Source organism: Hypomesus transpacificus, chromosome 14 (genome assembly GCF_021917145.1).
Source record: "Hypomesus transpacificus isolate Combined female chromosome 14, fHypTra1, whole genome shotgun sequence".
Taxonomy (NCBI): domain Eukaryota; kingdom Metazoa; phylum Chordata; class Actinopteri; order Osmeriformes; family Osmeridae; genus Hypomesus; species Hypomesus transpacificus.
Genome location: NC_061073.1, coordinates 3,848,872 through 3,876,055, shown reverse-complemented (window position 1 = coordinate 3,876,055; position 27,184 = coordinate 3,848,872). Strand labels below are relative to the sequence as shown.

General features: G+C 44.2%; 1 protein-coding gene across 16 annotated transcripts in view; it reads right to left on the bottom strand.

The window, feature by feature from the left end:
• LOC124476293 (inositol hexakisphosphate and diphosphoinositol-pentakisphosphate kinase 1-like) overlaps positions 1-26,951 on the bottom strand; it is a 32,125-nt gene extending 5,174 nt beyond the window's left edge. For 2 of the 16 annotated variants that reach the window (XM_047033336.1, XM_047033346.1), the window contains exons 1-28: positions 26,822-26,948; positions 22,397-23,039; positions 21,686-21,893; positions 21,320-21,410; positions 21,132-21,217; positions 20,868-21,022; positions 20,458-20,559; positions 19,990-20,151; positions 19,418-19,539; positions 18,999-19,100; positions 18,690-18,776; positions 17,644-17,719; positions 17,434-17,543; positions 15,537-15,622; positions 15,198-15,323; positions 13,487-13,525; positions 12,024-12,145; positions 11,748-11,930; positions 11,417-11,558; positions 10,718-10,941; positions 10,284-10,411; positions 9,741-9,864; positions 9,099-9,206; positions 8,753-8,869; positions 8,502-8,642; positions 8,091-8,193; positions 6,809-6,952; positions 3,212-3,274 (exon numbers count right to left, since the gene is read on the bottom strand). In XM_047033336.1, coding sequence (XP_046889292.1) covers positions 3,212-3,274; positions 6,809-6,952; positions 8,091-8,193; positions 8,502-8,642; positions 8,753-8,869; positions 9,099-9,206; positions 9,741-9,864; positions 10,284-10,411; positions 10,718-10,941; positions 11,417-11,558; positions 11,748-11,930; positions 12,024-12,145; positions 13,487-13,525; positions 15,198-15,323; positions 15,537-15,622; positions 17,434-17,543; positions 17,644-17,719; positions 18,690-18,776; positions 18,999-19,100; positions 19,418-19,539; positions 19,990-20,151; positions 20,458-20,559; positions 20,868-21,022; positions 21,132-21,217; positions 21,320-21,410; positions 21,686-21,893; positions 22,397-22,570 — 3,325 coding nt within the window. In that variant the 5' untranslated portion in view covers positions 22,571-23,039; positions 26,822-26,948. The other 14 variants (XM_047033339.1, XM_047033338.1, XM_047033337.1 and 11 more) reach the window with 14 other exon arrangements.
• Positions 26,952-27,184: the final 233 nt, after the last annotated feature.

Here is a 27,184-nt window from a genome sequence, read left to right as displayed (position 1 = left end):
ACACACAGCCGTATGAGACTGAAAAAGTGAAGTGGTGAATTTGCTGGGTCTTTAGATCTCCGCCAACTGTTCACGTCACTGGAAATGTGTAACTGGATTTCAACGCATTGATCTATTCTCAATTCTAAATCTCCTAATGGAATAGTAAGTCAAAAGTCTTTGCTGACATTTTGCCATGTCTCCCTGTGTGGCTTTACAAAGTGCCAATATTGGCTCCTAAATTGCTCTTGAAATTTGCAATTTTTTTACATTCCACAGCTTAATAAGTCAATTAAAATATGGACGACCTAGATATGCCGCATGGAACATCAGCAACCTGGCACGAAAACCGAAAACATCCTTCATGGGTGTTGAGGGATCCGCAAAAGTACTGCTCCCTATCAGGACCTCCCACAGAGCAATGCCCCTCTCAGTCTGGGAGAAGTCCTTGTTTCTAAGATCTCTATAAACAGCCAGAGCCAGCAGGTCTCATCTTGTGTCCACTTCTTTGGAGTGTTACCCGCTAACAAGCAGTAACATGCACGTGAGACACTTCATGCAAGCCTGAAACCCTTCGAAGAGAAGAGGTTTGTCCGTAAGGTCATTCAGTGTTTAAAGCCATGTCCCCATATAAGCATGCAGAGACTGGGCTCCGTTTAGTACAGTTTATTTTGAAGAAATAGAAGCTTTTCAAATGTCCATTCATAGCAGGTCACTGGCAAGAAAAAGAAACATGTGCTAAGGATTTACTTTTTCTTTCAAACCCAACGCGCAAGAGAGAAAGCATGAGAACAGATCTCCACAAAATGCCAAACTGGGCTACTGATGACCTTAGTTAGGGTACAGAGGAATGTAGAAACCTTCCATTTGAAGAAGCTATTACTGCATTCTCTGGCAAGCATGCAGAGACAGAATGAAACGAGTCCAGAGACAAGGATGAATATGGGCACCAAGTTAGAAGACACAGAGTAAGTGGTGGTGGACAGGAACTGATGACACAGGCCTCAACACAAAGAAAAAAAGGACAGCGACAGAGAGAAACAAACAGCAAGAGAAAAAGTAAAGCAAAACTAGCAATGCTGAGGCTGTATCAGCAACAGCAGCTCCCCCTGGCCCAGCACTGCATGGGGGGGGGGGGGGGGGGGGGGGGGGTAACCGGAGTCTCTCAAGGGCTGACCGTAGAGGCACTCTGGGGGGTCTTGGCCAGACAACAGCCAGTTCCTGAGGAGGCGCAGGTGGTAGGGACACTGGAGCAGGTGTTGGGCCATGGCCCTGTCCAGGGCCAGAGGGGCACCCCCTGGGAGGGTCAGGTCGTGGGACAGCACCCTCAGCAGCTGGGTGACATGGTGCTCCTCTAGGGGCTCTGAGGAAGAAGAGGCAGAGCGAGGAAGAAGAGAGCACAGTGGAGGAGGATCGGAAGGGATGTGGTTGTGCCAGGGATGTGCAGCATATGGTATTTTTTGTTTTTCTGAACTGGGTACCCAGCTACAGGTGCAGGCTGTGTATGTTCGCATAAAAACCTTTTGCTCTTTATGAGCTTAGTGGGACCGAAGTAACAAAAAACAAGTATGTGTCCCATTTCAAGGAGTTCATACAAAGTTCTCCAGAGGTCGACTAAAGCTGACAAGCATATATCCATGTATACACACTACTGATTAAAAGGAAACACACAATTATGCCAGAGACAACTTGCCTCCAGAGTGAGCATAACTGGTGAGACTTCATAATAGGTCAATGCCAGACATGAGAATGTGATAGTGGGTGCTAATTCCAAACAGCAACTAACAGTGCAGCCCAGATGAACAACAATGTGGAAATAAAATGCATGAAAAATGAGAGGAGCGTGATTTTTTTTGGATGAGCTGTATGAATGGAGCCATTTAGTCCGTTTAACCTGATTCACGACTGGAGGACAGGACTGTGGTCTCATTCCGATGGTTTTCTATCACTCCTGTCTCCATTTAGGTCCACAAACACAACTTCCACACATTCTCTCTGTTTCATGGTCAGCACTGGACCAATGGACTGCAAAATAATACCTCAGATCACGACCGTCATCAAAACTGTCAGCCAAAACGGTCAACACAAAAACCATTGAAGATCTACATCTACACAGACACAGCTTGTCTTTGCGGTCCCCAAGGTAAAACAATACAGAGACTTGGATGAGATGTACCGCTACTGATAGTAGTGAATTCAATCTCAAACCTGTCTAATCTGCAAGAGACAGCCAAACCCCCCTCCTCCCCCGACAAGTAGCAGCTGGTCTGTACTTCACACAGTCTTCAAACATTTGGAAAGCGTTTTAACTGAAGAACTAAACCTGTCATTCTTTGTATAAGGTCAAGTGCAAAGGATTTTGAGCACAAAAAGTGTTGACCAATCAATGATCAGCTTCACTTATCAGGCACACATTACTGCTGTTGTTGTTGGGCTCATACATGCAAGACAAACCCATCCAGCTGCTAGATGGTACAGCACAGCTTGAAAAGAAGAATATATTTTATGGAATAATAATATGCTACAGTATGAGCATACTAGCAGACTACTAGACTACTAAAGGGAGCCTGTTCTACCCGAACTCCTGTAAGGAAAATGTCATATTCATTTATGCTTTAGTGTGTGTAAGTGTGTATATTAATTAATTAGGACAAAATTAATTCTGTGGTACTACATTGTTTCTGCCATGCTTGAATATCAGCCAGCATTAATTTAATGCTGTAAGCATTGCAATGGCAATAATTTTTTGGTTAACCCTTTCCATGAAAGTTGATTGTCTAAAGACAATTATTTAGCAATGGTTAAATTAAAACCAGACAGTACTGTTGATAGAATGGTGGAGGGGTTAACTGTTTATAAAGTAAAGTGCGTTGAGTTACCAATAACAGCACAAGGAGAAATGATATGTATACTAGTCCACACAGATATATCCTGTTTCAGATATATCACATATACATATATTTCTCCTATAGAGAAAGTGGATCAAAGACACATTTGAAAGAAAAGTAGGTGACATTAACAGGTGAGGGTTCAAATTCACACAAGTGGAAGCACGGAGATGTCTTGTAAAATTGGAACTTGCAGAAATTGAGATCTTGATATCATGTAATTATGCAGCCATTGTCAAATCCAAATAGAACACAGAAATGTCCCCCTCCTTCCCAAAAAAGGGCATGCAAGATAAGAGGGAATGTTGGGAGTGGCGAGATAAACTTGAAAAAAGCAGACATACCATTAGTCGGATGCCTGGCAAACGACACAGAAAATCTCTTTACTGCCGCCATAGAGAACAGCTCTGAGGAGATAAGAAAGGTAACTGGCGTTACTGGGCAGCAGCCTACCTGGCTCTGCTTCCTGTGTTTCTGTCTCTTGGCCTGTTGCTGTCTACCTGACCCCTTTGTCAAGTGTTACGTGTTTACGTACGTGTTGCTGAGGGTCTAGTGGTTGTTCGTCACTGTCATGCCTAGCTGACATGAATAAGAAGATAATGAATGACTGATATTGTGTTTTAGTCTAGGAGTATTCTTTTTTAAATTACAGGGTTCGGAGACAGTCTTCTCAGATAATATAAAACTATATTATTTGTTGCAGTCATCTAAACTGTAGTTATGCCCCTTTGAATCAAATCATAACTGAGGGGGAAAACAATGATGAACAATGAAAGTCAAAGATAGGCATGGTTAGTGCAGTCACTTGAAATACATTTTCCAATGATGCAACTGTTTCTGGTGTCTTTAGACCTTATCATAAGTAAAAAAAATATATATATACAGTGCCCTCCAAAAGTATTGGAACAGTGAGGCCAATTCCTTTATTTTTGCTGTAGACTGAAAACATTTGGGCTTGACATCAAACGATGAATGTGAAACCAGAGATCATTGTTTCAGCTTTTATTTCCAGGTATTTACATCAGGATCTGATGCACAAATTAGAAAATATCACCTTTTTGTTCGAACCCACCCATTTGTCACGTGAGCAAAAGTATTGGAACATGTGACTGACAGGTGTGTTTTGTTGCCCAGGTGTGTCCTATTACATACATTATTCAATCAATAAATACCACTGAATGTCTACACTCAGGTTCAGATTGGGTAAGATAGGTTTTGTCTATGCAGACTGTATTCAGAGGTGAAAACAACATGAAAACCAGAGCGCTGTCTTTGGGTGAAAAACAAGCAATTGTGAGTCTTAGAGAAGATGGAAAATCAATCAGAGCCATTGCAGAAACATTGGCCATAGCCAGTACAACCATTTGGAATGTCCTGAAGAAGAAGAAAACTACTGGTGTACTAAGTAACAGACGTCGAACAGGTAGACCAAGGAAAACATCAGCAGTTGATGACAGAAACATTGTGAGAGCTGTAAAGAAAGACCCTAAAACAACTGTTAGTGAGATCAGCAACAACCTCCAGATGGCAGGAGTGAAGGTATCACTATCTACTGTTCGCAGAAGACTTCATGAACAAAAGTACAAGGGCTACACCAGAAGATGCAAACCACTCATTAGCAAGAAGAATAGGAAGGCCAGGCTGGAATTTGCCAAAAAGTACAGAGATGAACCTCAAAAATTCTGGGACAAAGTTTTATGGACTGATGAGACAAAGATTAACTTTTACCAAAGTGATGGAAAGGCTAAAGTTTGGAGAAAGAAAGTAACTGCTCATGATCCCAAACACACAAGCTCATCTGTGAAACACGGTGGAGGTAATGTCATGGCTTGGGCTTGCATGGCTTCTTCTGGGACGGGCTCATTAATCTTCATTGAGGATGTAACACATGATGGCAGCAGCAAAATGAACTCGGAAGTCTACAGAAACATTTTGTCTGCCAATTTAAGGAAAGATGCAACCAAACTGATTGGCAGAGCCTTCATCATGCAGCAAGATAACGACCCAAAACACACTGCCAAAACAACAAAGGAGTTCATCAGGGGCAAGAAATGGAAGGTATTAGACTGGCCAAGTCAATCTCCAGACTTAAACCCTATAGAGCATGCATTTTACCTGCTTAAGAGGAGACTGAAGGGAGGAACCCCACAAAACAAACAACAACTGAAAGAGGCTGCAGTGAAAGCCTGGGAAAGCATCAAAAAGGAAGAATGCAAAAGTTTGGTGACGTCAATGGGTCACAGACTTGCTGCAGTTATTGAAAGCAAAGGATTTGCAACTAAATATTAAGTCTTATTCACTTAAATATGTTTTAAGTATATCTGTTCCAATACTTTTGATCACATGACAAATGGGTGGATTCAAACAAAATGTGATATTTTCTTAGTTGTGCATCAGATCCTGATGTAAATACCTGGAAATAAAAGCTGAAACGTTGATCTCTGGTCTCACGTTCATTATTTGATGTCAAGCCCAAATGTTTTCAGTCTACAGCAAAAATAAAGGAATTCGCCTCACTGTTCCAATACTTTTGGAGGGCACTGTATATAAAACCTACTGAAAGAGCTTGATAAATATAAAGACTAACTGTGTCTCAGCAACACCGAGAAAAATATGATGTAACAGTGTTATAGAGAGAAGCTTTGTTTGAGCATTATGTTGAGATTAGTCAAGTAGTAGACACAGCGCCACCGAGTGGACAAGAAAGTCAGTTCAGTTCAACCCGCAGTGGAAAAAAAGGAGAAAAGACAGGTGGCAGGTTATATGTCTCTGAAAATCCTTAGTGTGCGCTTCCTGAGGGGGTGACGACAGCCCTGACTTGACAGAGGGGGAGTCAACTTGAGATCAAATTAAGCAAACCTATGTAGATGCACATTCTTGGCCATATCACTCATGTGCTGCCTGAGCATTTAGCTCATATGAGGCCCCCTGGTGGTTATGAAAGTCGCTGACTCACTGCGTAAGTATAACAAGAGCCAGGACATGGAAGGGGGTTTGCTCTCAGCATACCTTAAAAGTCGATTCATAGATTTTTCAGTGGATCTGACATATTTTAGACTAAAGGGGATGCAAGCATGCGAGTTGCTCTGAAAACTAACTGTCAGTAACTAGTTTGTTCATATTCTATATATTTGACCAATGAAACTGAATTCTCTAGTATTGGAATTAACCTCCTGTAGATTTGCATGGAGTTCTTATTCTTAAACTATAGTAAACATAAAAAAAGGGAGATGCTTCCTCATGCTGAGCATGAATATGAACAGAATTGCACATAGCAGCATACATTTGTTCAGTACATAGACAAATAACAAGGAAATCGGACAACACAGAGATTCTTCTACCAGACAGCTTAAATAGAGATTGTTCCACACAACAGGCTTGGGTGCCCAATATGCAGTAAGTAGTAGGACCGTCAGACAGGAAAACAATTGAACAAATCCCCCCAAATCTTTCCCAAGGTCAGTAAAACATGCACAAAGACAACAATTTTTAAACCAACCTAATTTCACATATTCAGTGATGTTAGCAGGCATGCTTCCTTGATTATGATGCAACGGTATTGATCATTGGTGGTTTGTTTGCACTGCATGTCAATACTGCGTCAATTCTGATGTGGATCATGCTGAAGAAAAAAACACCCATGCAAAGCATCTTTCAGAGGGATGAAGGAAAATCACTCCTATTGTGGAAAAGACAGATGGGAGGGCTGCTGGACTATGAATCTATCTGCCTGGAATCTATCAAAGGAATAAATGAATCAATTTGGGAGAGCAACCAGAAAGAGACAGGGGAGAGACATGTGCCGGGGTCCAATGAAATTCCCATCAAAAGAGTATTCAGGGTTTGACAGCAAGGTCGCTTCAGTGCCCAGGTGAGGATGTGAACAGGGAGAGATAGAGATCTAGACAGGTTGCGATTGGGCTTGGGGGAGTGGAACATACCATCTCGACCAAGCACACTGCCGGGGGAGAGGTTTTTGCGGTGGTGTGTGAGGACGTATTCCCGCAGGTTGGGGGCGCTAGAGGACACCCCCAGGACGGAGGCACTGAAGAGGCCCGAGCACAGGGAGCCTGTGTGTGGAAAAACTGGTGGGATGGAGGGAAGAGTGGAGGAAGGAGGGGGAATATTAGATCTCTTTACTCACCATGCAGTTATTAATAAGAGCCTTTCTCTAGACTGTTGCTAAGGCTGTATCTGAATGTGTGTGTATGAGTTTATGACAAGAGAGGCCGAAACAAAATGTAGGTCACTCTTAAGAGCTGTCTCTTCTTTCTGATCAAAGGGAGAGCCGCTCTTCACTGGGACTTTACACTAATTTCTCACCTTATAATCAGCTGGAGGGGCTGGACTGAGAGGAAGCCAAGAGCTTAAGATATGAGGGATTTGATAAGGTGTAAATACAATGTTCTCCTGCTAGGACAGACAAGTGTGATACTGTAGGTCATAGACCGTGAGATAGAAATGTTCCATTTTAGTTCAGGGAACTTTCAGTGAATTACTTACTTGTAGAATATTAAAAAAATATGTAAGTGCTTCAACTTGGCATAGCTTTAAATTACTGTAAATCGTCTATTATTACACTATCACATCTAAAGCCACACTCATTCAAATTCAAACCCGGTACAGATGAGTGGTGAACAGCATCAGTAGAGTGGGTCAGAAACGATTGAATTAAAGACTGCATGCAGACACACAGAGCAAACGTTACACAGTCACTAGCACAAGGCCATTCCAGCTAGGTGGGCAACCGTACTGACTTTCAGTTTCATAATATTCTCCACTCCGCGTCTGTTTCCAGCTGGTCCCTGTAAACACTCTGTTAATATCCCTGCGTTAGCAGGTTGCAGTGGGAAGGGGGGAGGGCTGGTTGTGTCCGTGGCGATTGTATCCTAGCTCCTGTTGACAGATGGATGTGAGCGGAGGCAGACAGGAATAGTACCCTGGGGGTTCAAGCCCCCTTTAGGCAGTGGGATCTGCCATAACGATATACTGACTACTCTGTAAAACTGGTTTCTTTTATAATAACCTGGCACTTGTTTTTGAGTGTACACACATTTTCCACTGAACTCTAGCCTGAATATTCTAGAGGCTTGGCTGCTGCAGTCAGGGAGCTATCCAGCAATATGGAGAGAAATATGGAGGGAGTGAAAAAGAAAAGAGAGAGGGGTTGGCACACGCAGGTGGTTGGAACAGGGAGCAGAAAGGCAGAAACAGGACACCCACCTGGGCCTGTCTGTTTGACCTCTGGGGACTGACGTGAGCAGGAGGGGAAGAGACGATAGGAGGTGCCTTTAGACGAGTGGTTGGGGGAGGTCTCAGACAGGACCTGGTCAGGGTGAAACAAGAGACAGACAGCTGACACAGACAGGTAGTAGATTCACCATTTGCTAGTGGAAATGTTGATGTCTGTACTTAGTGGTCAGTGGCGTTGACACCATCAATTAGTTACTATCGGCCGGGGCTACAGGGCTTAACTTTATGAGATTCTCTTTACTAGAATGTTTTGTATGAAGGAACTTTATACAAGACATTGTACTATGTAAAATAAGAATCTATTTGGGCTTGATGCAAACACTAAATAGTTTGTTTAGTTACTCGTGAAATGATCCAGGGGATCTCAGTAGGGTAAGCTACCTCCATGGAGCCAGCCTTGCGGTTCCGCAGCATGGGCGATCTCTTCTGCATGTTGATTGGCTCGTTGAGGGGCAGAGCCCTGTCAGGCTCATCCTGTGATAGGTCCTCCAGGCTTCCCTGATTGGTCTGCTTCTCCTGGTTCTGAAGAACGCAGAAAAGGTTTGGTGTTCAAACACAAAGTCAACACACGTCTACAAAAATAGGTCCAGCTACATCCCCACACACACACGCGCACAAACAAACACACGTACCTCAGCAGATGCTGGGCGGAAGCCAAAGCCCAGCGGAACATTCTCCTCGTCCTCGCAGCCCTTCACCCCGGGGCTAAAGTGAAGCTCAACATGGAAGCGCTCCTCGGACGAAGGGTCCTAGTTATCACATGCCAGAGAGAGAGGGACAATCCAACACACACGTATGAGAAAGAGGGACAACGTCAGAGAGTAAACACCAGACAGAGTTAAAACTCCTGACCGCACAGTCATAAAAGCACAACCATACAAGCATAGCTAGTAACCTGAGGGTTTCAGTTGATTATAGGTGCTGATCTGTGAAGCCCTCTGTGACATTGCTTGTAAAAATAATTTGATTTGAACATACCTTATTGTTGTCTTCATACAGCATGATGACTATCTGGGTCATGTAGTTGAGCTCAGAGACAGCACCCAGGTAGTCCAAGGCCTGCTTCCACTGCTGGTCCTTCACCTCCTGTGACACACACACATACTCACTCTTTTTAGCTTCACAGCATCCCACAGACTACCAGACGGGATGCCACAGATTTTTAGCCTGCCTGTTTATAGCCCGCTCCAAAACACACATTCACAAGCTAGGACAACCCATGAAAATAAAACAACAACTGGCATGACAGATTGAAAAGTTATTTTCTTTGTAGGGATGTATAAATGTTCAATAGAAACAAACAACAAGGGATCCCTCACTGATACAGATAGTCATGAGAAATCCAGACATGGTCCATTTTTCATAATGGTCAATATACCTAAAAATTCACAATGCCTTCACTTAGCGGATGCTTTTATCCAAAGCGAAGTGCAGAACCTGGGGTAAATTTGAACCTGTGACCTCTTGATCTGCAGCCAAGAGCTCTAACCACTGAGCTAACCTTTAACACATCCTCAAGCTCTGAAGCAGGCCCAGCACATAGCTGCAGCAGTGTGGTACGATCGCTTTGGATTAAAGCGTCTGCCAAATGAATTCAATGTTAATGTCCTGTAGACGTACGTCCAGAAGGCCTCCATAGCGGAAGATGCTGAGCAGGGAGTGGACATGGCTCTCGCTGGTGAAGTAGAGGCGGGTCCGCACGTGGCGACCCGGAGACATGACCCCTCGGGAGTACCTGAACCACCAGGAGGAGTAAAAGACAAAGGGTGATCACTCACTGGAGTCCAACGGACACACGGCCAATACACATAAAAGTTATTTACGTAACATAACATTACGGTACATTATACTATTTTATAATATCTTTTAATTTAGCCTTTTTGACCGACTGAGCCTGACTACCACACCGGTGGAATAATAATGTAATGTGTCCATTTGGCATACGCTTTCATCCAAAGCAACATACAGAAGCAGGGGCGGACTTGAACCTGATCACGTGACTTGCAGTCAAATGGTCTACCACTAAGCTACACCTGAGCTGAATAACACCTACACAGCACGTAATAAGACTCTTCAATGGTACTGGGAGTCACTCAGACAGCGGAGAGACAGTGATATGACGGTTGTGTGACCACGGTACAGTGCAGTGGTAATGTAACTTACAGTGGGTGTAGCTTGTTGACGGCCTCGTCCTCGTGTGTCCTCTGCAGGTCCAGCTGGATCTTCTTCATCAAGGGCACACAGTAGGCCTGGGCTATGTCCAGCTTCTCAGGCTTGTTGATGCCATACTCCTACAGAGAAGCCCACCAAAACAAACTCAACACAAAACCACAGCCGCAGGAAACTGTGGAGGGGGGGAAAGTTAGATGGGATCTTCAGGTGGATTGCTGTATTTGCTCTGCGCGTGAAATCATACAAATACAAGCCAGTAAGACGTAGACAGAGTGGAAAAAAGAGACAGTCAAAGAGGTCCACCAGGTCCTGATTCCTCACTCCTGTGTGTGAGTGTGTGTGTGTGTGTGTTGATGTGTATGCTTGTGTGTTTGTGTATTTTATGCAGATGTGTGTGTGTGTATGCATGCGTCTCCTCCTCCCACCTGTGGTATGACTATGTCTGCGAGGGCGCGGGACAGTCTGAACAGCTCCAGCGTGTCCTCCAGCCCCAGGGAGGAGTTGTGCTGCGTGTCGTACTTCACACAGTCGTAGATGTCCGGGATCTTGCTGATGTCGTAGCGGCCGCTCTTCATGCGGAAATCTCTCTCCAGCTTGGACCAGCGCTGCAGCATCAGCTCCAGGGTTTCGCTGTGGTACAGCTGCAGATCTGGGGGGGGGGGGGGGGGGGGGGGGGGGGGGGGGGGGGGGGGGCAGGGGCACACATTGGGGGAAGGTGAAGACGGAGAGGTTAGCCTAGAATATAAGATTGAGGCTGTTTGGGATTACAAGACAATCAAAAATTTGTCTGGATATATGTGTTAAAAATTGGCTGCCACAGACTTGATGCCTTGTCCCATATAATCCAATTATATATCCCCTTTCTAATCATAGGTTTTATTCAATATTAATATTAGCTAAAGGGCTTTGTGAAGGTGAGATCCAGTGTGAGTTGGTGCTATTGTATGAGATGATGAGCACTTTATGCCATGCCAAAGATGCTCATTACAAGAGCATGCAGGGAAATATCTGGTTACAAGCCACCATTGTCAGAATGATCAAAGGCAAGTCAGCATGCTCATATCATGTTCAATTTTGTGAATGCATTTACAGTTCCTTTATGTCAGGCAGTGCACAGGCCAAACCTGCAGACTTGGGGTCTTCAAGTCTTTTGCGGATCTGGGAGGTGAGGCTCTGGATGAGGGCGTACACCTTGTCGCAGGTCTTTACTGGGTTTTCTATGATCTTCATAGAGTTGACCAGGGATGGACTGCCTGTAGGGGCCAGCTGGAACAGCACAGTCACACTTTCAGCAGGACTAGTGGACTAGGTAGCATGTAACAGGTATTGTAGTCTCTATAGTACTGTTCAAGTGTTGATGTGCTGGTACTTTATAATGTATTTGATTATGTCAGTTGTTGACAGTTTAGGCTGAATATACAAAAAACCTGATACAAGATCAACACTATAATACACCTTTTCATAGTCTGCCTGGGAGAAATCCTGGTCTTTCTGCATGATCTCATGCAAATGAGCTTTGACCCTCTGTTGACAGTCGGTCAGGGAGTCACTGTCGCTGTCCAGCAGACCGTTCATGTTGGCACTCTTCACCATCTGCACCAGGATCGGTGTCAGCTCCCCTTCTAGGGCCAACAGACCCTGCATGCAAGCACACATTGGTACAGTATAGACATGAAGCAGACAGAGAGAGAGACAGAGAGAAAGGCAGAGAGGCGGTGAGGAGAGAGAGACCTTGGCAAATGCAGCCGCGGTCATCTGTACGCGGCCCTCGTCGGAAGCGTAGATCTTGAGGTCGTGGCGGTAGGTGCTGTGTAAGCGCAGCAGACCACAGCCAGGAAACCCAGCGTAGTCTCCTACATGCAGAGAAACAGAAGACAGACAAGTCAGTCCAGAGACAACAGGAGACGAGCAGGGGAGAAGCAAGGGTTACACATGTTAGCCCTTATGATAATACCATTCAGTATTTAATTAGCAGACACTTGTCTAAAGCAATATCATGGGGGGATTTGAACTTCTTTTCCTGCATCCAAATGCTGTACCATCAATCCATATCCATCCTCAACGTTACTTTCCTGTGACCTACAGTCATGGGTTCTTGACCAAAACACTTTCTGAAGCCCAAAGCACAAGGATACAGTATTTACACTCGAGCTGGGTTAAAATACATTTCAAATACTTTGAGTGTTGGCTTGAGATTGTGAGAGTTTTGGAATATTTTAGACAACAACAATAGGTTCCAATGAACAAGCCAAGCTCAATGAAGCACATACACTATATTGCCAAAAGTATTTACTCAGCTATCCAAATCATTGAATTCAGGTGCACAAAGCAAGGACCATAAAAACATGGATGAGCGAGTTTGGTGTGGAAGAACTTGACTGGCCTGCACAGAGTCCTGACCTCAACCCGATAGAACACCTTTGGGATGAATTAGAGCAGAGACTGCCAGCCAGGCCTTCTCGTCCAACATCTGTCCGACCTCACAAATGCACTTCTGGAAGAAAGGTCCAAAATTCTCATAAACACACTTCTAAACCTTGTGGAAAGCTTTCCTAGACGAGTTGAAGCTATTATAGCTGCAGAGGGTGGGCCGACATCATATTAAATCCCATGGTTTAAGAATGGGATGTCACTCACGTTCATGTGTGTGAAGGCAAACGAGCGAATACTTTTGGCAATATAGTGTATCAAGAATGAGAAAGGATTTCTAGGTTGTCAAATGAGAGGAGTGGAAAAAACGTGAAAATATTACTGGAAGTCAGTTCACCTGCAAAAAAAATACGTTATGTCACGTGTAATACTGGGGAGAAAAATGGAATGTGGTTCATAAGAATTCTTGGGAGTCTTTGGAGTAAAAAGAAGGCCATGGACTACAAACACCATAATCTTACTCATGCATTCAACACTAGTAGTCGGACGGAAGGCTCAGAGGACGCACAGTCAAAGGATTTTGCCAGTAGAGTTAGTGAGAGATGATCCGTATAAAATGAACAGCTTCAAAATCGCTGAGTCACCTCAGAGGACCAGGCGCCCACCACACGGCTCACACAAAAACTCCACCACAGAGGATGCCGGACCGCTCGCGAGATGAAAGGAGATGGAAAGAAGAAGGTTAGTTGATGAAATGAAGGGTGAAAACGTGGCAGAAGATTGGCAGCAGTACGAAGAGTGCACAGTCCAAGCCCTTCTCTTACCAATTGGGGACACGCAGCCAAGGGACCTGTGGCCACCAGCTAGGAGTTTACAGTGCCAGAGGTGAGAAAAGAACAGCAGTTAACAGAAGACCTCTTACTTTGGGTATCGTACTGTGAAACTCCTGTAAATGACGTGGCAAAAGGGAGAGGAACAGTGGCATGTTTTCTTATTTGTTTGGCTGTACTAAATATTAAGTTGGGCTTTCTCTTGTTTTCTGGGCTTGAAGGACAGCGTCATGCATTTGTAAGACAGAAGAATAGAACAGAGGGGAATTTAGAGAGCAGTCATAAACATGAATATACGTAGAGATATATTCCAGTGAAAGCTGTGTGCTCCAACATACGTAGAGATATATTCCAGTGAAAGCTGTGTGCTCCAACATACGTAGAGATATATTCCAGTGAAAGCTGTGTGCTCCAACATACGTAGAGATATATTCCAGTGAAAGCTGTGTGCTCCAACATACGTAGAGATATATTCCAGTGAAAGCTGTGTGCTCCAACATACGTAGAGATATATTCCAGTGAAAGCTGTGTGCTCCAACATACGTAGAGATATATTCCAGTGAAAGCTGTGTGCTCCAACAAATTCTTCTGCATAAACTGCATAAACAACTGCCATGTTTATGCCCACATTTCCACCCATGCAGCAGAAAAGCACAATGCAGTCAATGTTGTTAGCTACACTATAGATTAGGATCAATGATAATGTTTACAGTGCAGTGTGTACAGTATACATCAATGTCAAGAGTGTAAACCCTTTCAAGTAACTAATCAAAGAGTTGGATGATTAGTAGATTGAGATAACTTGAAAATATGGGACTTAAACCCTGAAACAAAACAGTCTGCGGGTTGCATGTTGAGAATGCTGTCAATGTGTCCGACATTCAGTTGGTACAGTAGGCGGAATCACAGGGTGAAAACCCCATAAACAATAGCAGGCGTGCCCTCCATGAATGTTCAGTATGTCAACACCAAACTGCTGACTGATGACTAACGTTTCTTTCATTTCAGTAGTGGTAACTTGGAGCTAGCAGGCTATAGCCTGCAAGACCAATTCTCAAACGTATTTGTCTGAAACCTCTCAGTTCATTTTACATTTCCAGTGGACGTTATCAGGGGCAGACCAAAATGCCTCTGGACGCAATTGGATAGATACAACCAATTAGAGTGACATCAAAAAGGCCTCAAGGGCACTCCTCTATACAGTCATTAATAAACCTGCCCATATCAGATGAATGGAGGTGATTGGCCCTGCACTATACAGGCCGGGTGGGTATCAGTTTGAATGGGAGGGTAGCCAGACCCATCTGACAAAGCAAATAAAACACAAGCTTGCAGTTTGGTCTGCTTTCCAATTTGTGGAAAATGCATGTTTTGTACATGCATTGTAACTGTATATGTTAACTGCCCTCTGATCATTCATGAAGTTCCCTTTAATGATGAGTGTAAGTCATCTGGTGCCCCTTTTAAGCCAGCTGGCCCTTATCAAGTGATGAAGTGAGAGGATGATGATCAAGGATCGGGTGTCTGCCTGGACTCATCCCTCATCATTTTGCTTGCAGGATGGAGCTGCGCTGTGTCAATATAATTGTGTAATATATGGCATGTTATACATGTACAGTGTGCTTCTAAGAAGAGCGCTACAATGCTGTGGTGTGAAGAGAGTGAGAGATAATGTGAGTGTGTGTGTTGTGTGCGGGTAGACTACCTTGTCCTCCAGGGTACATGCAGCGGAAGGCCCTTCCCAGCTCCTCAGCCTGGACCCGGCCTGCAGGGGTGAGCTCACCACCCCACTTCAGCACCAGCAGCAGAGACGGACCTTCTCTCTGAGAGTCTGGTGTGCACACAAGTTCACAAGGTACAAGCAGTGTTGGGGTATTGTTCGTCTCAGCCCATACAACAAAAATGTATATTTGCAATCCCAGTGCCTGGATTTTTATTGGTAACAGGGTCATTTTCTTTTATGTCTGGTCCTTCATCCGTTTTACCTCGTCAAATGCATAATGTGCGCATACACACAAACACCACCCTGACTCAGTATTCCTACCTTCTTCCTCACTGGAGGCTTTAGGCTGTCCATTAGGCAGGTGTGTTAGCTGCACCTTCCTGTTAATACCTGAGAAATGGCCATACCTGGCGTATGCATAACACACACACACATACATACATACATATTTGCGCACGCACGCAAACACACACACACAGAAAGAGACAATGGGGAGAAGATAGACAGGGCAAAGGTCTAATAATTTAGCCAAACCCATACAGTGCTATACATTGACATTTTGTTGAGCCAGTTGGGGTCAATTTAATATCAAGTCAGTCAAAAGCAAAAAGTAACACTTTCCAACTGTTGAAATGACTGAGTGACATGAAAGAGAAATGACCCCACTGCTGTTGACCATGACACACCTCAGACTCCATATCAACCAACCAGCTAAAATGTTAACAGGTGCTCAGTCGCTATGCCACGCGAGCTTCCATGTTTTTCTAAATGTGTATGCATGCATGTTCTCAGTCAGACCCACTGTGTGCTACTCCTCTGTATGCCATTCCAGAGCCTGTCCTTTGGCATCTGACAGGCTTTTGGCTAGAAAGTTGACACCGTCGGACTCGGGACCCCACCACTGTAGATGGGGTCGGTTCAATGGCCTCCAGTTAGCTAAATACCGTGCTCACAATAGGCTGTCCGTTAACGCTACAACTTGCCCTACGCACACAGCTAATGACATCATAGTTTCCCCAGGGGGGAAACAGATTAAGCGTCGCTGAAACAGACATTTAGTCGGACACCAACTGGAGTGGATATGTTGATGGCACTCTGGAAAATTAAGGGGTTTGATGCAAGATATACGATCAGTGTTTTCCCCACTGATCCCTTATAGACTTTTCATGTGCTGCCAATTAAAAATAGATCAAATGCATATGAAGAAGGCTGCTGGACCATGTCCAACACACACCGACTAGGTGTCAGATGTGCGGGTAACCATGTTATTAACCGTGCTTATGGTTGCTGAATCGCACATGGTTAATAATGATCAAATTCCATCAATATCCACCTGATACCTGTGGATAATATGATAGTGAATGTGGTCTGTTGAGCTTGGGATACATAGAGAGGCTGGGGGAGGGAGGGGGGAGATAAGGAAAGAACATAAGGTAGGATGTCAAAGACAGGTGGAAAGGGGCATTTAAAAGGGTGACATGCAAGTCCCATGGCAGCATAGCATTAAACATACCAACACACACACACACACACACCAGACTTGTAGTGACGATTGCGCATAGTGGTTCTTTGTTAAAACTGTGGCTAGGCGGTCAGTACAGTCAGTTGTGTGATTGTGAATGGAGGTTAAAGGTGGTTACAGCGAGGGCTGACAGCAAGGAGGAACCTCGCCCTTTAAAGAGACGGAGGATGTAAAGGGGTGCGTACTGAGTGTCATTCAAGCTGGATTCCCTTTGGAGAGAAGGAAGAGGGGAAGAGAGAAACAGGGGGAAAGGAAAGATAAGGGAGAAAAGAGTTAGAGACTACAGGAGGGAGGGAATGTTCCAAAAGTGAAAAAAGGAACTAAAGTTATGAGGAGTCTTGTTTAGTGAGTCTAGAACATTGATTGCCGTGTGTAGGATATCAAGCAAAAGACAGCATTGACATCGCAGCTAGAGCATCTCCTCTACAAGCATTGCAGACAGAGCAGATGATTAGCTATGAATGGGTGAGATGAAGAACAACAAAATGGAAGTGTTCGAAAAGAGCGTGTCAGCTATGTGCTTTCTCCATGTGACACAGGCATGAAAATGTGCTTCTGTATCTTTGTGCATGCACTTTCAAGCATGTAAATGTGGATGCACTGACGTGTACGACTTGAGTGTGCAAAGACCTTTCTGGGATGGTGATCATTTTTGTGCACGGCCGGCCAGGATAAGGTCGTAAACAGCTCACTCACATTTCTAGGACGGTCTTGAGTTGTTCCAGTTTGGATTTCTTCTCCTCTATCTCACAGTCGGTATGCTGGCCTAGCTCGGCTAACAGCAGACGGGCTATGTCCAGCACTTCCTATAGACACACACATGATACAGTTTACCCACAACAAATAAAAACACTCATACGGGTATGATCCAGTATGGCTACAATATGCCTATAGTAGTTGACTGACCTGCAGCTGTTTGGGCTTCTTCAGCTTGAGTTTCCCAGACTTGTAGCGTCCGTACTTCTCAAACAACTCAAAAAACCTACAGACACAACAAACCTGTCACTTCAATACTGCAGGTCAGGTGTGTGGGTGTAATGGGGTTAGAGAATATTTAGGTGGAGGAATGTGTGGGGAGAAGGCTAAAGAGACCAATTACATGTTATTCATTTAGCAATGCTATTATTCAACACAACACACAATTAGTAGATTATGTAGAAATTATAGCAGAAGATTTGGAATTAGAAGTGCATAGTTATAACTAGGGCTGCAACAACAAATCGTTCAAATTTGATTATTAAAAGAGTTGGCAACGAATTTCATTATCGATTCGTTTTGTCGCACGACTCAATAAGTCGCAAAGATGTTTGAGTATAAAAAATTAATAAAGTTGTGTTGAGTGCGGAGCAAAGCAGAGCAGAGCGGAGGTAGAGGAAAGACCATCGGAGAGACCCGTAACGTTGTTTTGAAACACATGCCGGAGGCAGAGGAATCAGCACAACATAAGTCATCCAAGGTGTGGGAGCATTTAACTTTCTAGAGAAGGTTCAATTATTGGGGCGTATTTTTGAACGCCCTTCGCATTGTTAGCTGCTGCGATTCCCACACAACAGAAGTGTACTAGTTAGCTAGCTCTACAATTCACCGGGGCTAGGTCTGAATCTAGGAGCAAAATGGAGCACAGCTTAGCAGGATCCTTAGGGTTGGGAAATTAATAATAATAAATATACATGTATGGGAGAGAACAATGGTTATGCTCGCCGAAGGCTTGAGACCATTTTTTTTCCAGATTAATCGAAAAAATAATCGACAGATTAATCGATTATTAAAATAATTGCTAGTTGCAGCCCTAGTTCTAAAAGTATTTCAATGATCACAGTCAAGGAATGGTGTGTATTTACTAACTAGACACACAAAATAACCACATCTCAGCTACCAGACATGGCAAAAGAACAATACTACAGTGCAGCAAGAACGTCTCAACTACTTAATTAAAGTACAACAATACTAACAGTGGGTGTCTGACTTCCATCTTCATCTTCTGTTTGGGGGTGCGGTCCCCGTGGCGGATGATTGCGATGACACAGCGCAACTCCATCCTGCAAGGAAAATGATGAGGGATGAGTCCAGGCAGACACCCGATCCTTGATCAACATCCTCTCACTTCATCACATGATAAGGGCCAGCTGGCTTAAAAGGGGCACCCAAATGACTTACACTCATCATTAAAGGGAACTTCATGAATGATCAGAGGGCCGTAAACATACTGTAAGAGCTCTGATGAATAACATGTCATTTCAGTCTCCAGGGCAGATCCTTACATGGTTCCTGAGGTGGTGGGGACGATGGGGATGTCCTCAGCCTCCATGGGGATGGACCAGGGGATGTGGAACTGAGGAGCAAGCTCCCTCATCACCATGTTCCTGTGGGGGAGACTAGTGTTAAGAATCCGTGCTGCCACTTGGCCAGTTTGGAATTGTAGTTTCCACTTGTTTTGGTTACCCTGCCTAGACACTAGAACTTTAAATGAGAGGATAAGTGAAATGTAACCATGACACGACTGGTCACCCCAGGTTGGAGGGAATTACTACCACCCCTTTGGAGGCTGACAAAAGATTAATAAATCAAAATCAAACATGCAAGATTCAAAAATGTGCCTTGCAGAATACAGTTATACAGATACAAAGTCAGTCCAAAGTTAAACTAAGTGTTGTGTCAGGTCAAATAAGGTTTCTCTTACCCCAAAACCTTGGCACAGTCGTCATAGTACTTCATGGAGTTCTTTACAAAGCTGAAGCCGTTGACGTCACAGACGAAGGAATGGCCATTCGCTCTTAGAAGGTCGAAACCACACACAGTTTGCTGGAGGGAGAAAATGGGTACAAAACTTACAACAAAATTATATATACAACAAAAGGCAATTGAATATTGGTCAAGGTACTTTGTCCTTCTTTTCAGCTGAGGAAATGGGGTGCATCGTGAGCGAAATCCCCCCCCCCCCTGCTCAGTTCTTTCACAAAGGCATGGGGGAAGAAAGAGAAACAAACTTGGAACCCAGTTGGGAGTAATGAAACAGGCACACTTCAAGGACCTACATGAGTATCCCTCACTTTAATTGGATGTCAGGTATATAATAAGTCAGGTATATAATAATGAATAATCTATTCATATGGAAGGTGCTTTTATCTACAACAACAGACAGAACAGAGGTGATCCTCCAACCGACTGCGACCTGTCGATATAAAAAATATGATATGCTGTCAAGCGTTCGAACCTACCCTTCCAAAATAATAACCAGTGGGCAAGTCTCACCTTAAAGGCCAAGCAGACTTTGCGGGCCACCAGTTTCTCCATGGCCGTGAGCATGACCGGGTAGCGGATCTCCTTCCCCTCGCTGTCCCTCTCCACCTTTCCGTCCAGGGCGGGGGACTTCCGGGCCTCAGCGTGGGCGTAGTCTGGTCCCACGGTGTACACCTGCAACCATGCACACAGTCCGGCAACAGCAACATTACCTACTGTACAAAGTCAATGTTGAGGTATTCAAATGCAAGTATATTTGGGACAAATTAGTTCCCATGTTTTTTACCTCGTACCATGCAAACAAACAAGCAATACTCCATGAAGTGGCAGACACACCCACATACAGTAGTTCCATGAACATGTTGTATATACAACACTTACCTTTCACCAGACCAAAACGACAGAGACTGCATAGTGTAAAACGGTTCTACGCACATACACACACACACACACACACACACAAAGGTTAAGAGCAGGTACCTTGACATCCGTTCCATCCGTGGGCATGAACTCCTCGTAGATGTAAGAGCCAGTCTTTCGTACGCTGCTCTCTGGGGAGTACACACTGCTACGACTCCCTATCTGGAGAAGAGAAGGCCAGGAACCAGATAAACTCCATTAGTCTATCCATCTACTGGGTGGGAGAATAAATAGGCCAGGTTCCAGTACATGTGACAGTAGAGCCTGCATCCATTAAGCCCAATAATAATAAATGACATTGCTACATAATAATGATGATGACTTTATTTAGCAGACACTTATCAAAAAGAACGTACAGCAGGGGAGTCTCAGCGAACCTGAGACCTCTTCAACTGCAGTCAAATGCTCCATCACAGAGCTATCCCCAAAATGACAGTTGTGCCCGCATCCTTCGTGAAGCCCTTCTATACCTTTCTGAAGAGCCTCTGGCTTCCTCCTCCAGCGGAGGTGGGGTAGTAGATGTAGACGTTGTGGTCTTCGGCGCAAACAGGTTTTTCCACAAACGGCTTGGGAAACACCTCCCCATTCACCTCTACATGGTCCTCCCCCTCTACCAAGCTACACTCTGCCAGAAAGACACATGGAACGGCCCATTACAGACAAAATAGGGAGTATGGGATGGGGGTTTCTCAGAAGAAACTATGGTTGGTTAATGTACAGGAAACAAGCCTCACCTTCTGGTCTGTCTGGGTCACGGTTCAACACAGCGTACCGAGGTAGGTCAATGCCTTCCTCTTGCAAGATCCTGTATACCTCCCTCCTGAGGAAGAAACAAGGAGATTTTCAGGTGCGTGTGTGGTAATTGAAGTGAGAAAGAGAATTAGAAAGTCTGAGAGAAAGAGAGAGACTTCAATACTCTTACCTATCCTGAATGAAGTATTGCATGTTGAGATCATTGATGAGTAGTGGATTTCTGAGTTTGGCATACTCCACAGCCTTGTCCAATGGGAAACCTATAAAAACGACCCCCATATACACATTCATACACACATGAGGGGGGGGGGGGGGAGAAACACATTCAGAAAAATCCCATACCACTGTACATACAAATGTCCATGTTCCTGTACATGTGTATTTTTGATAACAGATTGTCACGCATGAAACACCATGTACACAAAAAGACACGTTACATGACTCAGCATTACTGTGAGTGAATGGCTGTGTGTGCATTCTCCGTGGCTTTTTTGACACTACACTGTGAATGTATGTCGTGGGTGCCCATACGTACGTTCATGAGTACCTTTGGAGTGGAAGGAGATGAGGCAGTCGCATAGGGGCCAGTTGTCCACGGGCTCGTTGAGAATGACCTCCTCTGGGAAGATGACCACCGTGATGTACTCAAATTTGCACAGCCTCTCCAGGATCTGGGTCATGGGCTTGGAGTTGGACTTCTTCATCATGGAGCAGATACCCACCACAATCTGCCTCTCTGATGGCTGAGCGGGCAGAGAGAGAGAGAGAGAGACATGACCTCAACATAGTGCACTACTTCCATCCAGTTGTACACAAACAAACTTGTTCTCACCAACTGAGGAGAGAGAGGACATTAAACAATGGCAGCCTTTTATAGGCACAGAAACCACATGTCTTCCTATACTGTTTACTTAATATATCCCTCACTACCTTCCTTTCTATCTTTACCTCTATCCCTTGATGTCCATCTGGCTCTCATCCTTCCAAATACATTTTTCTGCTCTTCCCCCTTTTCTATTCTCACCAGCCCACCAAACAATATTACATCCTTTATTCCTTGCATCCATCCCCTCTGTAGGGATAATACCTTTAGCTCACCAGTCTTCCTTCTTCCCTTGTCATCTTTTCATCTGTCATCCCTCCAAAACACTTTCATTTACATCAGTGCAACATAATCACTCCCTGAAGGGTTCAACTAAATACCGTCAGTAGTAGTTGTCTTTGCAGCTTATAATTCCTTACTCACCGAATCATCCTCCTCTTCCTCCTCCAGCTCCTCTTCCTCCTCCTCCACTCCCCTGAACAAGTCTCCCTCATTCTTCATGTGTCCGTCCTTGGGACCTGTGTGGTCCTCATCCTCACTGCCAATCACAAACCTGGGAAGTCCGTCTGCCTGGTCCTGGTTGCTAGCCTCTGACATCACAGAGACAGGATGTCATGGAGGCTCCGGTAGTTCCTCATGGCAGTCCAGTCCGGTTGGTGCCCACAGCAGGGGGTTGTGGGTAAGAGGAGGACAGTGGCGAAGGATCTATGTACAACCTCACTGTCTCAGACTTGAGGCAGGGCAGACACTTGCTAGAACGATGATGAAGACTGATATGGAGTGAAGCGTAGCGCAAGCGGGGAGGAAAGGTGGGGTGACGAATGAGGTAAAAGTTGCTGATACGAGGGATAAGGTAGCACAATGTTCTAGAAGGTAGATGGGAGTGTTGTCTTCACAGGGGTGAGATAGAGAACGTTTGGGTTAGATGATGGGTATACACTGAGGGTGAAGGAGAGCACCCCCAACATTAAGAACAAAGTCTCAATCTCTAGAGCAGTACTGATCTGGCCCCCGGGTTAAAACAAAGTCTTCAATGGACTCTCACGCTCTTTGCTCTAGTCCCAACCTATTAAAACAGAAAGAATGAGAGAGAAGGGGGGGGGGTTATTTTTCCATCTTTCATTCTTTGACAACAAAATACATTTTTCAAAGCACATTCATGTCTACCTTGCTTCGAGAAATATTCCCCCGGCTTAAAACACAGACCTTGTGATAGGAGTCGAGGACAACAACAAAATCCAAAGCCTCATAAACAGTTCCGTCTTGGCCTGGTTCCTGTGTGAAAGTCTGCAGGCCGCCTTATGACACTGTCTCTCCATGCACCCACTGATTCAGCTTAATTCAACTGGCCTGAGTGCCAGGCCACTGTTAGGGGTTGCCATGGCTACATACTGTAGCCTGAGGAGCAACACTGTCTTCCTTTTGTGCTTCCAGGAAGATGTAATGTCATCTTACCCTAAGTTGAGAGTGATAAGTGCTCCTTAAAATCGATTGCCTTGACCTACAGCGCAAATCACCCCATATCAAAATGTTAAGTTGAAGGTTTTAGTGTAATGAAAGGGCAGTCAATATAATTGTTTTCTACTGAACAGACAATTATAGTTCAGTCCAACAATAACTGGTCCTATAGCTTTGATTTGCATAGGAAGGAGCCAAACAGAAACTAAAAACATGGTTAGGTAACACTTACACAAGCAGCACTTGGCCAACATATTTCAACCTGCATACCAGCAAAGAAAGTGGTGTATGAAATAAAAACTAAATGAGAACAGCATTACGCATCCATAACCCAAGCCTGCCAAAACTTGTCCCTTGTGGAAGAAAGTTTTTCCCTCCACCAACAGTGTGGCATTAATTGAGGTTTTTGGATGTATATAGTAATCAGTCAACTGACACCAGACAATTACATGGATTTAGCCTAATCTGCTCAATGTATATCTGTGAGGTATCTAAGTCAGAGAGATATTGTTTTATTGTGATCACAAAACACAACACAAAGCTGGTTCACAGAAAAAGCAACCTGAGGATTTCAAAAGGCCTGTTTGTGTCATATGGTCTGGCCTGCTTCCTTCCTGGTCCACTCACGAAATGGTGAACACTGTTACAAGGTGACATTCCCACCAGACCGCAATATAAGACTCAATGTGAATCAATACAGTGATAGACTATTAAAAAAACAATATAACAACATGAAACCAAGCAATTAAGCTGGCAACTATCTCAATTTCTCACACACCCTCAAATTTCTAGCATTTACATGCTCACTAAAACAGCTAACTCCTAAAAAAGAATAGCTACACCATGCCACCTCAAACAACAAGCCAACACTTCAACAAGCTACCGTCTGAAGGCCAAGATTACTTCTTATTGTCAGAACGCATCAAAAGAAACATTGAAATAGGCTACCAGAAACCTGGAGAGAAAATATAACAGATTGAGCAGCTTACTTTTTGTAGTACACTTCTGCCAAGGCATTTCTTATTTTGACCTTGTGTGTGCCCAAGCGTAACCCAGACCCCCAGAATAGTTTTTGCCCTCGTATGTGGTCATAGAGGGAAATGAGCCAGGGAGAGGAGGCTAGAGGGCTTGTAAGAGGGGGTTGAGAAGATTGGGTGTCGGGTGCCAAAACCCCCCAAGTTCCTCAAAAGATAACTCATCATCATTCGCCTCTGGGGCGTTGACAGGCGGCACTAAACCAAGAGGAAGCCCATCTCACTCACCTCAGGTCAGGAAACACTAAGAGAGAGGAACAAACTCGTAAATAAGTAGCTACAAAAGTGAAGAGGAAGTGGGCTAAGAGGTGTCCATAGAATTATTATGGGCCGCTGTGCTATTGGTACTAGATAATAGCAAGGTTTCTAGCCCAATAACTGTCACCCGTTTCTTTTACCGTTTATGGTCACATGGGAAATGGCAACACATACGCTAGATAGAATGAATAGAATGCTAACCCATTAAACTATCTTTGGCATTCTGTTTCTTGAATCCTCTGAAACAATCTAGGGTTGGGTCATTCAACAGCAAGCTTAAAATCACCCCTCTTCCCAGACTTCCATTCTACCAAATCACATCATTTTCTTTATGTCAGCCTTCAGATTGAATTCTTTCCATCCCTTCATGCAGTCACTTCCTTTGACTCCTATAAATAAAACGGGAAGCAGATTAAAAACAGTGCTACCATCTCCCTCTGCCATCGACCGCCTGTGAGTCACCCCCTGGGACTGACTGTCCAACCCCATCAAAGGCTTTTAACCTTTGAGACAGTTTACAGTTGGTGCCCTTCCATATCCATAAATGAACGGAAAGAAGGTCATTAGCTCACACAAAGACATTCGCTATCACTTTTTGCTAGCATTGATAAGACCAACAAATGACACAAACAACTGTGATGATAGGCTGTGCAAACAGAGAAGCTAGATCATAACTCAAAGGTTTATTTAGTGAGGGGAATGAAAGAGGTTGACAACAGAAGGGAAAAAAGACAGCATTCAACCACTTACTGGTTGATAGTGACTGCAGACCTACAGGTGTTTTGGAAGAGGAGCTGTGATTGAAGAATCATTGTGTTGTCATACCTGCCATTCATAAATACTGAGACGGAACAGACAAGCAGGTCGTTGACTGAGGTACCTCCGATGCCAAATCATTAACAAAACGGTTAATGATTATATCTAAGAAACCCGAGGACAATAACATAAATGTAGATATGCCTTTAAACGGGGCCCCAGGAGCACAGAATAACCTCATAAAAGATAAGACGCACCTCTAATGTTATTTCACAACAGTAGGTCTGAGCAAAGACTGAACAACAAAGGGTTCTACAAAACTCCTATTTTCCTGCCAATTAGTCTGGCCAATCCAGCACAGAAGTTATTCCAGAAGAAGACACTTCAGTACAGAATCCATCAGAAGGGGCTTGTCACATTTGAACATCCACAGATTACCTGCTGATGTTTACTATTGATAGTGAGAAAGGTTTTGGGAACTTGAATAGGACTTTCAAGATTACTGTGTAGTTGTGGTTGATAAAGCTGACTGTGAAAGTCGACCTGGTCATCCACATTAATCAGAGCCCCCTGTCTGTGTGTCTGGGTGTGTCTGCCTGCCAGCCAGCCAGCCAGTCAGGCAGTCAGTCAGGCAGCTCTGCGTCACTCTCCACTGGATGCGGTTCACTCAGACAGCTCAATATACATTCTAATACTGTCTGTTACTTTCAAATGAGCACGGATGTGCAATAATGTCATTGTAAACAAAGACCATTAACAGATGTGAAGGCTGTGTCAAGCTATACTGCAGTCTTAGCCTAGGCAGATGGTGTTGTCACACTGAAATGTTTCCCCAGTAAGAGTAACTCTTTATTCTTAACTTTGACACGTCTGTCTAATGTGCCCAGTTGAATTACTCCTACTTGAATTACTGCAAACCTTTAGAAAATGAAATCCTTCGTTTTCTAATCTTAGATTGTCATCAATGTCTAGTGAAGGCTCCTAAGAGGGGAGGACCTGGACATATTCAAGTGGCTAAATGACACTGCAGCTGACATTTTACGAACATAACCTAATACCTGAATATTAATGCCAAGATACCACGTCCATCTTTTAAAATATTTTACTCTATTTATCATTCAATTAACTTGGAATCTGTCATTTGAGGTGTCTGTTACAATCGTAGGTTCCCTGGCACGCGTTCAGGCATTCAGATACCCTCAACGTTGCCTCCTTGTCTAAGTGTTTCTAAGTAGCCGGCTGAGTGTGTTAATATACATGACCATCCGAGACATAGTTAACTTTTAGACAATGTAGTTACAAAGCACCAAGCTGTTAGTTCTCAAAAGAATTACAAACTCACCGCTTTCGAGTTGTAGCCAGCTGTCAACTTCCTTGTCCCTTGACAGTTGTTTGCAGTGCTGTGCACGCGCAAATTCACCCCAGCCGAAGATCGGCTGTAGATCGGCTTCCTTTTTTTCTCCTTTGAAGTGAATGTGTCCTTTAAAACGAAACTGCTGCGTTACTGCCATCTATCGTTTGGAGTGTGAGGAGTCAAATTACTAAACAGAGAATACAATGGCAAAATTTATAATTTCAAACATTAGTTGTCAACGTGAATGATCTGTGAGTCAACGGTTCGTATACCTGGTGGCCATTCGTTTTTCTATTTTTCAACCCGTGTTGACAAACGCAAAATTGAACGGGGCGGAGGAGAGGGGGGGTC